General features: G+C 41.9%; 1 protein-coding gene across 15 annotated transcripts in view; it reads right to left on the minus strand.

Moving 5' to 3' along the window:
* Positions 1-15,467, minus strand: part of NRCAM (neuronal cell adhesion molecule) — a 273,058-nt gene that overhangs the window by 81,154 nt on the left and 176,437 nt on the right. For 14 of the 15 annotated variants that reach the window (XM_031454678.2, XM_031454676.2, XM_031454672.2 and 11 more), the window contains one exon: positions 1,353-1,553. In XM_031454678.2, the coding sequence (XP_031310538.2) occupies positions 1,353-1,458 (106 nt within the window). In that variant the 5' untranslated portion in view covers positions 1,459-1,553. Of the gene's footprint in view, positions 1-1,352; positions 1,554-4,251; positions 4,346-15,467 lie in introns of those variants that run through there. The other variant, XM_064487698.1, reaches the window with a different exon arrangement.

Consider the following 15,467-nt stretch of genomic DNA (forward strand, 5'->3'; position numbering starts at 1 on the left):
TGTTAGACTGAGCAGTCAGATTAAAGGGGAATGTATTTAACACAAGAAAGAACAAAAACATTTCTCTCGAATGCTCATATATATCCATTAGGGCAAATATTTCGGCATTTCAACTCCAGTGGGCTTAACCAATCGTATCTTTTTTACTTTTTTGAAAATTGAAATGAAGGTCACTGAATGAATGTATTTTGAAAAGAAGTAGAAGATTGCGTTTTAGCAGAGACTGGAGACTGAAGATGCACAGCAAAGGAAGTCAACAAAGTATGGGGCATCTCTTCTTAATGTCTTCCCAATGGTAGTTGCAACCTCTTTGGCAAAAAAATGACTTCCCAACAATTGAATAGCCCCAGGAAAGTGCTGTCTTCCTGGAACCTTGGAAAGCTTGCCCAACAGATGTTCTATTCAAGAAGCTAATGGATTTAAAGAGGTCCTGCAGATTAGGGATAAAGAACAAATCAATTCTGAAGTACAGTAATTGTCCAGATTGGAAATTCTGCTTTCCACTGCAGGACAAGTGAACAGTTGGAACCTAGCATTATATTTATTTTTCTTACAAACAGGCCACTCAGCCCAGGGAGAGCGCAGCGTATACAGTACTTCAACTCTTAAGGAAATGGTGGGTTCCTAGAGGAGCTGTTACTAGCTCTGCTGTAAATGGCGTTTTTGTAGATGACATGTTTTATTCTCAACATTGACATCTCGGTGTTTGATCACATTTTATCAAACAAAGACCTTTCCCTCGGCTGTAGATAGATACATTTCCTAGATCTAAACTCGTATTTAAGACTCAAAATCCAAAAGTGAATTTTGCCTTGTCTGAATTAAGAGAAACGGGTTGTGGGTGGTTTGGGGACGCACAGGGGCTTGGGGTGGCTGAGAGAGAAAAGATGACCTCTCAGCCTGTGAAGGGAGGGTGGAGAAAGGGGAGGGCATAAACACGGAGGTCTCCGTGATCATTTTAAAGCAACTCATAGGATGGTCTTGCCAGACCACTTCTGTGGAAAGTTGTCTATGGGGAGGATCTGGGCTGCCCACAATTCACTGCATCTCAGGTCAGCTCCCCCAGGGTACACAAGGGAGCACCTGAGGGAGAGAAAGATAATGACAGGGAGGGGCAAGGTGTCTGACTGGTTCAATCGGCCATTTCTGTGGTGTGAGTCTTGAAAAACACCAGGTGCTGAAAGCAAAAGCCAAATTAATTTTGATCAGCTTTTTTGTATCACACAGATACCTCTTCCATCCACACAGTCCAGAGTGATGGCACCTCTTCCATCCACACAGTCCAGAGTGATGGCCAGGGCCAGGGAGGTTCTGACTCCTGGCCCTAATAGCTTTCAAACATTGGTACTTACGATCGAGAGGTACTTCCAGGGCACTAATCATCTGGCACAGGAAGAGAATCAGGGGCACTCTGCCTGCAGGTAAGTGCTTCTTTTTCAGCATTATTTCCAGCAGCATGAGCTTAACTCCTGGGGAGACCCACAAACTGAATTTCTTTTTCTTCCTGCACAAAAGATTTGTGTGCAACGTTTAAATAATTTTCATGCAGGAAACTGCAAAAGGATAGAATAAGAATGACAGTGTATTAAAAGAAATGAAATGAAGAGAGGAAGTCTGCAGCACCGAAAATCAGCTCTGTATTATACATGAACTCGACTAAAATATTTAACTCTTAAGACTGGAATCATCATTTATTCATAAGTCAGCTAAAATTGGGTCAGAAATATTTGCAGTGATGTCAGGCAAAATCTCTCCACTCTGCTATCCTTACGGTTCCCATTTTATTTTATTTATTTATTTTTAAATATTTTTTTTGAAGAGTGATTTACTTAGGGTTTTTTTGGGGGAGGGGATAATTAGGCGTATTTATTTCCTTATTTTCAGAGGAGGTACTGGGGATTGAACCCAGGACCTCATGCATGTTAAGCATACACTCTACCACTCGAGCTATACCTGCCCCCTGCCCATTTTAAATATCTGCATTTATATCAGGGGCTACCATGTTCCTAACAGATCAGGAAAACTTGGCTTATAAATCAGTTAAAAGGTGTGACTTTAAAAGAGGGGAGGCCGAATGGATTTTCCTTTCTAGAGATGATCTCTGGGAAAGTTCAGGGAATTGTTGCAAATTTGCTTCAAACCCCAAACACTAATATACCAGCTGAGCCACCACCAAGTCACCTCCATCTCTCACCTAGCTTCTGGCAACAGACATGCCTGGGCTCTGAGTTCCAGGCTCTCCTACTGCAGTCGCCATCCGAAACAGTGCTGATTAATTTTTCCTACAGGCTCTTTGGTTAAATATTAGGAGTAGCCACACAGGATTTACCAAATTAAGTTCAGTACATTCTTAAATAGGTAATAAAAAACCTTCTATAATCTGGCCTCAATTTTTCCTACCAAATTTATTTCCTCCTATTTTCATATAGGTATTCTTGTTTGTTTGTTTGATTGTCTGATTCTGTTTTTCTTTCTTGGGTCAATCCTTCAATATTCTTTGAATTTTCCCAATATGCTCTGAATATGCTTTGAATTTGAATTCATTCCTTTTACCTGGAATGCCCTCTCCACCGTATTTCCTCATCAACGTCCAATATATTTGTTTATAGAGCATTTAAAATGGAAACATTAGCTGATCACTCAAACTGGAAGTCATTCCACCCTCTGAGATTCCTGAAATTCCTTGTTTGATTCATCACATACATTACATAGGCAGATGCAGTGAGCCGCATTTCCTTTTTGTGCATGCTCTCCCCTCTATGCCTTCAGGCAAAGACTGTGCCTTTCCCATCTTTGTATTCCTCTCCTATGACCTAATATAGTGTGCTTTGCACATGACACAAACACAGAACATAGACCCTGCCCCACATCAGACTCCTACCTGGACTGACAGACTTAATCCCATCTTCCCATTAATGAAGAGAGCTGTGAGTGACTGATGGCTTGCTCGCTCATGCATTCTCTCTCTCTCACGTAGGAGGGATGCTATTAATATAAACGAGGGTGGTTCCCACAGCTTAATTACTGAATTGCTTGTGTGATTTTGGTTATTTCTGTAATTTTGTATTTTTTAAGTGTCCATCTTTCCCACTAAACTGAAGGCTTCGGAAGGGTAGGGACCACATCTTTGCTGTTCCCCGTCACGTGCCCGGAGCTGATCACAGTGCCTGGCACATGGTAGGGAGTAAATAAATATATGCAAGAAAAAAAATGAAGTGAGGAAAGGGGAACTCTGAGGTATTCAGAGAGGCAGTCTGGCCACAGCCTACCTAAGGCTACATTTATATTTACACTACTTGGTTTCTCTTGTCAATGCGGTCAAATTAGTTGGCATTTCACGTCTGTGTGCGGAATCGAGCTTAAATGTATAAAAGGAAAATGAAACAATGCTGAAAACATGTGTTTTACTCGCAATTGAGTTATAATCTGACTTGAACCTGATTATAACTGACATTGGACACTTCTTGCTAAACAAATACAAAAAAAAAAAACCTTAACATGCTAAACATAGACATTATACATATACAGGTATTATTTTGTGAATGAAACATCCATGCTGTGTAGGTTTCATTTAAGATCCAGGAAATCTGTCTTTCTGTTTTACAATACATAAACAATCAGGACCATTAAACACCGAGAGGCAGGTAGAGAAGCTTACCCAACTCTTTCGAACCAAAAATATAAACCAGCCTTTCTGTGCCGGCAAAGCTTAGCTCTATCACTTAAATTTACTTAGGTCTCCCATGATTTTTTCCACTGAAACGCTAATTCTAAGTTTACACATAAGCCTCAAGGAAAATAATCAGAAATGGACAGCTAAACAAGTTGATGTTACATACTACACACACTGAGAGAAAGCTGCAGACCCAAACACAAAACAAACGGCAGAGCTGCCTGCTTCGTGTGTTAAGCTGCCTGAGTTTATTCAATGTAAGTGCCAAGCTCTCAGAATAGATGCTGGAGAACTAAAACACTTTCCAGAAGAGCTACTGATAAACGGTAATGCCCGTGAGGTCTTAGGCAACAGCGTACAATTTCTGTTGTAAGGTTTTCATTCATTACTTATTTTGTCTGGATGCCTTAATTATTCATCCTTCAAAACAGAGAAAACTGCTAGACAACTTCATAGAAAAGAAATTGTCATTCTACCTGCTTTAGAATAGATACATGGAGTAAAACACTGCATGTTAAGTCACAGTGTTGTATAAAGAAAAGAGTAATATTCTTAAGAAAAATCGAGACAGCACTTACTTAAAGAGACAGGAGTAAATCCTCACAACGAGAGGAGGTTATGAACCACCGTCAGTGAAGAGGTGGTCTCTCTCTTCCGAAGCAGTAAGTTCACTTGCACCAATAGCCACAAAATCATCTCCAGTGTAGGTTCTGTGTGGGGAGGACAAAGCAGTTGCCCAGCCCATCCTCCAAATCCTGCCCATGGAAAATCACTGACCTCTCCTACGAATGCCATCATAGGTGAATGACCCAAAGCCCAAGGACAGCGTTAGGTCTTCAGCACTCAGTCCTAGTGAATGTCAAATGCAGAAGACTGAGCTTTCTCTCCATGAGAGTACTGGGCTTTGCATGCCTCACAAAGAAAAACCACTGCTTCTGCACTCTTAGGACTGATGTCGGCGCCCTGCCCTGCTGGGAGCCCACCGGCCTGGTAATTTACCTTAGAAACTGACGGTCATTCTCTTACACGAGAATCGTGACCTAAAACTAAGTGGTTCACGCAGTTACATTCAAATGAATGAAACCCCAATTTGAAATAGCAGCATCGTGTTTAGTCGAGGCCAAAGAGTACGTGAGTACAATACAGCTTGTGATCAGCTAACAAATATCTGCCACAGACATTTGAAAGTACGCTTGGATGAGACTGATGCTAGGTTCATCTTCGGAATATAAATCATCCTGACATTTAAAACCACATGTATTGCTAAAATGACCCAGAGTAATGATAAACAGTAAAGCACTTTAATATTTTACTTCATTTAACTCCATTCAAAGCAACTTTTCATGTATTACTTACGTGACCTCTGAAACAGAAGGAAAAAAAAAAACCTTCTTCAGTAAACTTTCCATCATTAGGAAAGAAATGCAATTCAAGGTTCCCTTACTTCTTTTGCCTAAAATTCATATTAAATCGTAGAGCAAATGTTGCCTTGCATTATTTACCATATATTTTCAAAGAAAAACCTAAAATCTGGACAAAAGATTCATGCATATGAAGCCCAAAAAACATAGCTCTCTTACTTACTTAAGAAGACTTGTCATTAGAAGGAAAATAAAATCTTTGTTTTCCTCCCAAGTGAAAGATGAAATTATTTTAATTCAAACAAAATCTATCAGCTCTCTACCAGAACCGAGAGGCCGGGCATTCTTACCATCTCATTCTGGCCTGTTTGTGCTTTTCAGCATCCCAGTATGGGTGGTTCAATGCTGACTGCACAGTGTAACACGATCTACCGTCTCAGCCAATAAACAAAGTTGCTTGTGTGACTGGATGCCCTTTGGTGCACTATTACTGCTCTGGTGAGCCATCGATGAGTGGCTGGCTGAGTGAATAACGGACTGGAAGTGGCATCATCTTGACTGTGAAAGGCATTTTTCAGCAGTCAGCTCAGGATGGTTACTTCTTATATTTTATTAAATATTTACCGAAAGGACTCAGTACATTAACGCCCATCCCTAGCCTGTGCTTATGCTTTTCAATCACAGGTTTTGAGTCTGACAGTATGGAATGAAGGTTAGAGAGAAATGGGCAAAGACTTTGAGTAATTAACACATTAATAAAGTCACACTTAAAGCTATACAATGACACCACCATGAACGTGCCTTAGAAACAAGCTGTCTGGGATTGTGTGACCACAGAGGTTGTAATAACAAGGCAGATTTTGTGAAACAAAGGAACATGTTCCTAATTTCCATCCTGGCCCAAAGGGATGGCAACATAGTAGAGTTTCTACAAGGAGTCTGGTGGCTGGAACTTAGGATAGTTCTAAATGCACAGTTGCCAATTAACACATGTTTTTAAACCAAATAATAAAGTCATAGAATATATCTTGATAACAGCTCAAATCTCCATTCCTCAGAGCACCATAACTGATTATCTTACTTGGTATTCACACACACACACACACACACACACACAAAACACAGAAAATAAGAAAGCAAGTATTATACCCATTTAATAGATGAGAAAAAAACCCAATTATGACAGCCATTATTCACTGAGACCTTCCTATGAGTCAGGATTCACACTGAGTTGGTCCCAAGTGTTAATTTATCTCATCTTGCCAATAACTCCAAAAGGTAAACTCTATTTCACCTCCCAGTTTCCTGACAAGGAGTCTGAGATGCGGGCTGGTGAAGTCCTCTGTCCAGGGACACACACATGGTAGGCGGGGGGCCGGACCTAGAGCCCCAGGTCTTCAAAAGTTCTGGAGCTCCCAGCCATCCTGTGTGGTCTGTCACACCTTAAGAAGCCCCTAGCATCTCCCTCTCTCTCATATCCTCTTATTTTGCATTTAGCCAATAAGCAAACAGAATTAGCAAGTTCAGTCACTGACGTCAAAAAAAAAAAAAAAAAAAAAAAGAGCTAACGGTTCTGAACATCTATAAAAGATCTTCCTACTGTCACCCATAGCACAACTGCAGGGGCCTCTGCACACTGGATGGCGTGTGAACAGTGCCAGCTGGAACCGTACCACTCGCTGGCCCTGGCCTTTTAAAGGAAACACAAGTTAGGACAATGTAGACCAGGTGTATTTTAGAAAGTTAATTTTAAAAGTAGGCAATATAACTATGGAGAACATTACAGAGGTTCTTTAAAAAAAATAAAAACAAAGTTACCACATGATCCAGCGACCCCACTCCTGGGCATATATCCGGAAAAGATGAAAACGCTAATTCAAAAAGATACACCCACCCCACTGTTCACAGCAGCGCTATTTACACAGCCAAGACATGGAAGCAACCCTAGTGTCCATCAACAGATGACTGGATAAAGAAGTTGTGGAATGGAATACTACTCAGCCATAAAAAAGAATGAAATAATGCCATTTGCAGCAACATGGATGGACCTAGAGAGGATCATACTAAGGGAAGTAAGTCAGACAGGAAAAGACAAATAACATATGATATCACTTAGATGTGGAATCTAAAAAAATGACACAAAGGAACATATTTTACAAAACAGAAAATCGCTCACAGACATAGAGAACAAACTTACGTTTACCAAAGGGGAAAGTGGGGGAGGGATAAATTGGGAACTTAGGATTGACATATACACACTACTATATATAAAATAGGTAAACAACAAGGACCTGCTGTATAGCAGAAGAAACTATATTCAATATCTTGTAATAACCTAAAATGGAAGAGAATCTGATAAAAAAATATATGTATAACTGAATCACTTCGCTGTACACCTGAAACATTGGAAATCAACTATATTTCAATTAAAAAATAGCACCGTGAAAATAAGAAAACAAAGAAATTTTAAAGATTTTAAATGCCTTTTAAAAAGTAGGCAATATATATGCACACGGTACAACATTTATAAGGTACAAAAGACCATATAATTCAAAGTAAGCAACATGGGGTGGGGAGGAATCACTCAGTGGTAGAGTGCATGCTTAGCATGCATGAGGTCCTGCATTCAATCCTCAGTACCTCCATTTAAAAATTAACAATAATAAAATTAAAAATTAATTTAAAAAAAGTCAAGTAAGCAACTCAACAACCCAGTTTCTCCCTTGGGAAGGTTACTATCACCAAGTTTTGTGAATTCTTCTAGAGATATTTCATGCATAAAGAGGTACAGAAATATATGAAACAATATTTTAAGGACCTCTTGGATACAGAAAACATTTTTAAATCCTTTTTGCTATTGACATTAGATCATCAAAAATACCAAACAAATTCTTTCAGTAAAATCTAGTTATTTACAACACATGAGATGATGCAGACACTGGCTTTTTCCCACCTCCTTCATTTAGCACAGCAATTACAAAAAGGAGATAGCAGAGGGTGAAATAATTGGGAGATGTAAGACAAATGATAAAGCACGCTCAATGAAAAGCCACATGGGCGAGACAAATGGTGACCCTGACTGAAGGTGGCAGCATCTGTCCTACACTTGACCATCCAGTTATCTGATGGCAGGGGTCAGGATCAGCTTCAGGGGGTAGAGACCTGACTAGAAAAGGAAGGCTGGGTGGTGTCAGAGAGAAAGGGAATAGGGCTTCTCAGGGCAGCAAATGGCAAAATATCCTTTCTGATGGGTAAGTTGTATTCCAAGACATACATATATATATGCTGCATTTTCTTTATCTATTCATCCATTGATGTGCACTTAGATGTTTCCATATCTTGGCAATTACAAATAATGTTGCTGTTAATAGCGGGATGTATGTATCATTTTGAATTAATTCTTATTTTGTGGTTGGTTTTATTCCTTTGATAACTATGAAACTTTAAAAAGCTGAAACTCTAAACGTTCTTAGAAATAATGAACAGCACATTTTTTTTAAATGTTCAGTATATTGTGTATATGTATTTATATATATATATTGTATATGTGCAGTCAAACTGTAACAATTCTACCTAATAGAACTAAAAAAACCCCCCAAAACCTACAATGAGGTATCACCTCACACCAGTCAGAATGGCCATCATTCAAAAATCCACAAATGATAAATGCTGGAGAGGCTGTGGAGAAAAGGGAACCCTCCTATACTGCTGGTGGGAATGCAGTTTGGTGCAGCCACTGTGGAAAACAGTGTGGAGATTCCGCAAAAGACTAGGAATAGACTTACCATATGACCCAGGAATCCCGCTCCTGGGCATATATCCAGAAGGAACCCTACTTCAAAATGACACCTGCACCCCAATGTTCATAGCAGCACTATTTACAATAGTCAAGGCATGGAAACAGCCTAAATGTCCATGAACAGATGACTGGGTAAAGAAGATGTGGTATATTTATACAACGGAATATTATTCAGCCATAAAAACTAACAACATAACGCCATTTACAGCAACATGGATGTCCCTGGAGAATGTCATTCTAAGTGAAATAAGCCAGAAAGAGAAAGAAAAATACCATATGAGACCATATGTGGAATCTAAAAAAAAAAACCATAAATACAAATCAGAAACAGACTCATAGACATAGAATACAAACTTGTGGTTGCCAAGGGGGCAGGGGGGTGGGAAGGGACAGATTGGGATTTTAAAATTCCAGAATAGATAAACAAGATTATACTGTATAGCACAGGGAAATATACACAAGATCTTATGGTAGCTCACAGGGAAAAAAATGTGACAATGAATATATATATGTTCATGTATAACTGAAAAATTGTGCTCTTTACTGGAATTTGACACAACATTGTAAAATGATTGTAACTCAATAAAAAATGTTAAAAAAAAAAAAAGGAAGCCTTCCTCGCCCCCACTTCCAAATCCAATCATAATGAGCTAAACAGATCAGAGGGGAGAACATTTCCCCTGAATGCCTGTCGCGTTCATTGTCTTTCTGCGTTGACCCCATCATCCTGACCAAGGCCAGAAGAAGCAGGGGTGGGTGTCTACTCAATGGTGGCAGCCACGCAGAGCCTGTGTGATGACCTGGCTATTTCAGAGGGCTGGAGAGTGACCAAGGAAGTGATGACAAACTCCTTTCTCATGGGGAGCGTGAATAGGAGGCAGAAAGAGAAAGTGAGTCAACAGTCTGGAGCAGGGACAAAGGCCAAAGATCACAGAGAGGCAAGGCAGCATGAGAAACCATGAGTAAGCAGAGGATAGGAGGTGTCGAGAGCAGAAGGAAGCCAGTGGGCAGCAACAGGATCAGGAGAAACAGACAGAAGGTCACTGAGGGCCCGTGGCATTGGAGGAACGCCTGACAAGTGATAACCAGTACCTGCCCCATCTGCACCGTGATCACCAGGCCTCTAAAACTCTTGGCATCCCAAACAATGTTCCAAACCTCTACGAGGTCTGCCAGTGTAGTAGTTGTGGTGGAAAGGTCTTCCGGTCTCTCTTCCATCTCGTGAAGTCTAAAGCAAGCATTCATTAACGTGGTAGGCAGACAGTTCCATCGGTGGCCCACAGGAAGCACTTCTCCAGCATCCATACCTGTGTGTAGTGTCCTCTCACAATGACTCTGGGCTCGACCATGTGACATGCGTGGGCCAATGGGATTTTAGCAAGAATTATGCAAGCAGAGATATGATGACCATTCGCATGCTGGGGCTTTCTTCTGGTAATGTTCCCTCTGGGAAGCTTGAGCTAGACTACAGATGATGAGAGGAAGGAGTAGAAAGAGATCTTGGGGAGATGAAGGACCATCCTGGACTCCGGCCCAGTGGAGCTCCCAGCTGACAGGCGGCTGAGTAAGTGACTTGTGAAACCAGAGGCAACAGAACCAGATGCCAGCCATCTAAGAATGAACAAACCCTCAGAATTACCAAAGGTCACAAATTCTTTTAAGCTGCAGAATTTTGGGGTGATTTGTTACATGGCCACAGATACCTGAAACAATGAATTAAGATAACCTCAGGTTGGCTGTTTCTTGTAACCAGAAAGATGCTAACATGCACGTTTAAGAGGACAGATGATTCAGATGCACAGATCTCCTTACAAGGTCATGGCTGGAGCCACAGTCTGGAGATGTAGCTTTTCTCTCTAAAATGATGTATCACCTTGTTTTTTCCTAGACATACTTCATTGTGTTTATGTTGGTGCAGCCAAAGGGCACAGACTTTAGTTCTATTGCTCACACAAAACTTCTACTCAGTAAATAAAAAATGGTTACCACTGACACCGAACAAAACTTTTAACACTAAAATAACTGTGGATTATGCTTAATATAGAGTCTTAGGTGTTATATCAATTTATTTCTAATGTATAAAAGCAAAAATTAAGCAAGAGCACAGGGTGAGAGGGAGCCCCGTGTTGTTACCCCACCCCTCCTACCTTCCCATCTTCATGAATCCGACCAGAATTCTGACCGAGCTCAATCTCCGCTTCTCGTTGGATCTACTCACTCTCCTCCCAAATGGAATCGGAGAAAAGTGGGGAAGAGGAAGTGGGAAGCCAGGCCAAACTTAGAGACAGGTCTTTCTTCCATCACAAATCCACTTCCCAGTTGAATTCTTCCAGATTCCAAAACAGAAATAAAGTCCCAGTTTTTAAAAAGAAGAAATAGATAGATAAAAACAAATTTCTTCTGTACAGCCCAGGGAACTATATTCAATATCTGGTAATAAGCTCTAATGAAAAAGAATACAAAAACATGGATGTATATGCATGACTGGGACACTGTGCTGTACACCAGAAATTGACACATTGTAACTGACTGTACTTCAAGAAAAGACATAATAAAAAATTTTAGAAAATCCTTTTTATTTTAAAAAAAGGGAAGTAGAGAACTGCTCTAAAAGTGAAGTCTGAGAAATGGAAATCTAATTCTGAAAACGAGCCTTGAGAGTAATACATTCAGAAACATTTGTCAAGTCACTGAATCTCCGGCTCTCTCCATCTCCTTGTAAGCTGAGACTTCTATAAATATCACTGAAAAGATACAAGGATCAGAAACAGTTTATGAAAATCTTCCATAGAAGAGGCCATAAAGGAAATCTGTATTCTAAACGGACTCTACCTTATCTATTTGTCAAGTAAACAGCACATGGCAACGTGGTGGCTATTTAATAGCAGATAATACCATTTGGGACCACCTGGCAGGCTAGTCACTTAAAAAATATATCGTGTCATATTTACAAACTGCTATTCTTGCCAAATGGTATGAGCCACTCAGGGAGGAGATGCAAGGAAGGGGTCAAGAGCTCAATGTGCTCCTCCTGTAATGGCCTGGAGCGGGGTCTGGGGAGGAGAGAGAGCTGGAAGAGAATCAGCCCACACCGCTGGGAGAAATTGCCCCAGGGTCTCAGCGCTTAGAACAGCACACTTTACACATCACTCACGCACATGGCCAGTGTGGTGGGCGGGGGAGGGGGGGGCTCTGCTCCAGGCTGACCGAGGTGCCACCATTTTGTGATGCTGCCATCTCAGCGCCCAGCTCCCAGAGTCCCTGTGTGCTCTTAACTGCCTCCACCCAAAGGGGACGCACCCATCTTTTGCTCTCAACCCACCGCAACGACACACTGAGTCACATCAGTGACTCCAGCCACAAGGGAGTCTGGGAAGTGTCCAGAGCTACCGAGTCCTACCACCTCTGCCGCAGAACGCACGCCGGGTTCACAGTAAACCCGAAGGGGCTTTTCTGGAAAAAGTTTCAGAGGTGATGTTCACCAGGAGGGTCTGTCGTATTGTTCCATCTCAGTGATCGGCCAGGGAGGGGGATGACGGCGGTGAGCAAGGGCTGCGTGCTGCTGGTTGGCCACGGCCGCCCCGTCTGCCTTGCGTCCAGCTGCATTTCTGCATCACACTTTCCTGTAACTTGAGCTTCCCCCAAACGTGGGCCTGGGCATGGGGGTGAGGAGGCAGAGGGCCCAGACTGATGAGACCCAAAGGCGATCCCTCCTGCCATGTCACAGACCACTACAATCCTCACAGCAACATTTCAAAATGCATTTTGCTAAGGAATCCAGGCTCTGGATAATCACAACAGGACCGCGACACGGAGAAACGGAGTCTGACACGGCATGAAGAATTGTGTTCTCCACTTGTTATCAGCGCTGGGGAAGGTATATTATCATAAACGAAATAGCTGGAAATCCTTCTTTCCAGCTAGAGGCTCTTTCATACAAAGAACAAATCTCAGTCACTTGCTGATACGCATTTTGTACGACAAAGGGTTTACCAGCACAACGGGGGAGTCATTTATGAAATATTTAACTCCTGGTGCATTTTAATGTTCTTTAAACAGACTTCGCGAAAATCTGCATTTACCAAAAATAAAGAAATCAATCAATAAGTGATCATTTGCTTCCAAGAGACTTTGTCAGATTTACTTCAAAGAGCGTCCTCCTCCTCCTGGGCGTTTAGAATAGAATTAGTCTCCAGGAAGTCAAATATTAGCTCCTCAGGAGTCCACATTCTTTAGACAAGGTAAGCACACAAAAGCATGAATGTTAGAAGCCATGTTCTCTGCAATGGGACATTTAATCAAGCCAAGAGACAAAGCTTTAGAATATTCCTTTGTGCGTGCTGAAAGGGTCTGACTTCTCAGGAACCACTTTTTCTATGAGAAGCTCATATGCTATTTCTCTCACTACTTCAGTGAAGGAATGTGGAACTCCGCTGCTGTGGAGTGGAGGAGAGGGCAGTTCAAAGAGCAGGTTAAGAGCACCCTCAGGAAGAAAGCCTCCTCAGTCCAAGTGTCCAGCTCCCTGCGAGAATCAGGAGAAAAGAGCCTCTGGTTTTCCTCAGAGTCGGTTGATAGGAACATTAAACCTAGAATTACAGCCTCCTGGCTTCTCTTCAGTTGAGTTTTCATGGAAACATTTTTGTGGGTAAACTAAGTTTCTGAAGACAAGTATTTGTGCTTTTCTGGAAAGAGAATTGGGAAGTAAGAAGGAAAAGTGAGAGAGGAGGATGAAGACAAAAACAAACAAACAAACAAACAAACCAGAAACAACAAAAAAAAACAACGAAAGAAGAAATGTAGCTGGAAGACATTTCCAAGATACATTATTGTTCAATTCATCACTTTTGTTTTGGTTTGGAAATTGTGGTCATTCACAAAGAAGCTGGCCAGGAAAATACTTAGGGAAAATGTTTCTTAAGCACATGAAAGGAATCATAAATATTGCAAGGAAAATGTTTATGTAGGAGCACTTCTAGAAGGGCTCATGCTTAGAAGACCCCTGAGGTCTCTTCCAGCCCTCTTCTGATTTATGAGAGCCACATCTGCTGTAACGTAAGTAGAGTTAAATAAGGCAGCCACCAATGGGCCAACCACTGAGATGTCACAACAGAAGGGAAAAAACCAAGACCAGAAAATGGAAGAAAAGAGAGCTAAGCATTAGATTCCGCAAGGCTGCTGGTTACTGGATCTCATGGAGGTGGGCAAGGCAGGGATGGAGAAATCTCTCAAATGAAGGGCAGAAGGAGGTGAGCAGGTAAGGAAGGTCTGTGCCCTGTGCCTTCTCAGAGAGGAGCGGGCTTGGGGCTCTTGGCGGAGGCTGGGCAGTGGTTTCTGTGTCCGGGCACCACTTTTTGGATCTCTGAGTCCAGTGGAGCCACGCTGGGCAAAATGAGAGGAAACATCTTATTGAGAAGGCAACCCAAAGTCTAGCCGAGCAGCCAACAGAGTCCAGGAGTAAAAGGACTGGGTAGAGGATGCAGTCATGTCAGAGGTAGCAGACAGGATACCAAGAATGAGGCTGGAGATCAAGGGACCCCAGAGACACTCCCAGAGTGGGAAAGAACAACGGAATATAGCCTTCATTGGGTACGGAGTGTGAGTGCGGGGGCTGCCCAGTCGTGGGCAGAAGGAACCATAAAAGGTCCCCTCTCTCCCTGCCACGTCAGTGGGCTCAGGATTAAGTTGGTAAACACTGGGGACCCTCTGGCCAAACCTCACTGGGCCAAGGGCAGCATCTTCAATGTGTCCAATTAGCCCCCTGAGGAAAGCTTTCAAAGTTTAGGTTTTTGTCTCCTTCAAGAATTTCTGAAAGGAATGTTCTAGGCCCTTGCTGGCATACAACACATTCATGGTCTTCAGCTCCTCTCACAGGTTTTGCAGAGAAAAAAAAATTCTGTTTTTGCTTCTGGAAGGCTGAACCACCCTTCCAGAAGCTGCCCGAGCAGATCTGCCAATACTCAGTAGCGGCTCAGTGTTAACTTCTGATTTTTCACCAGAACTGGTGATAAGAGCACGATGTGTAAATTCCCATCTTTTTTCTCTGGACTGTAGCTAGTTCAAGAGATCTAGTTCTTACGTACAGACTTTGCAGACTGAACGAAGCTGTCAGACATACAAGTAAGAAGCAGAAAACAAGAGTCATGTTCAGAAGAGGTACTTCTGGTTTCAGCTGAGAGCAAGAGTTTGAACGGAGACAAGCTATCCTGTGTACATGTCAGTATGTTCTACTCAAGAGGGGAAGCAGGGGATAGCGGTCTCTACATCAGATGCTTAAAATTCTAATTTGCAAGCCTACAAAATTAAGAGGAAAGCTCACACGAGTGGCACAGAGGGCTGCCAGGCCCGGGCACCTGTAAAATGACAGAGCTTAGTACGTATATGCATGACTGGGACAGTGTGCTGTACACCAGAAATTGACACACTGTAACTGACTGTACGCCAATAAAAAAAATAATAAAAAAATAAAATGACAGAGCTTAAAGGGCGGAATGCACGTTTTTACTTAGAAGCTTTACAACTACAGCATTAAAGCTGTGTTTAAGTGCACTTAGATAGACTTCTTTGTAGGACTGGTGTCAAAGATTTTACTAAAAATATTCCTTGCAACAAACATATGCATAGAAAAAGGGAGCAG

Source organism: Camelus dromedarius, chromosome 7, assembly GCF_036321535.1.
Source record: "Camelus dromedarius isolate mCamDro1 chromosome 7, mCamDro1.pat, whole genome shotgun sequence".
NCBI classification, from domain to species: domain Eukaryota; kingdom Metazoa; phylum Chordata; class Mammalia; order Artiodactyla; family Camelidae; genus Camelus; species Camelus dromedarius.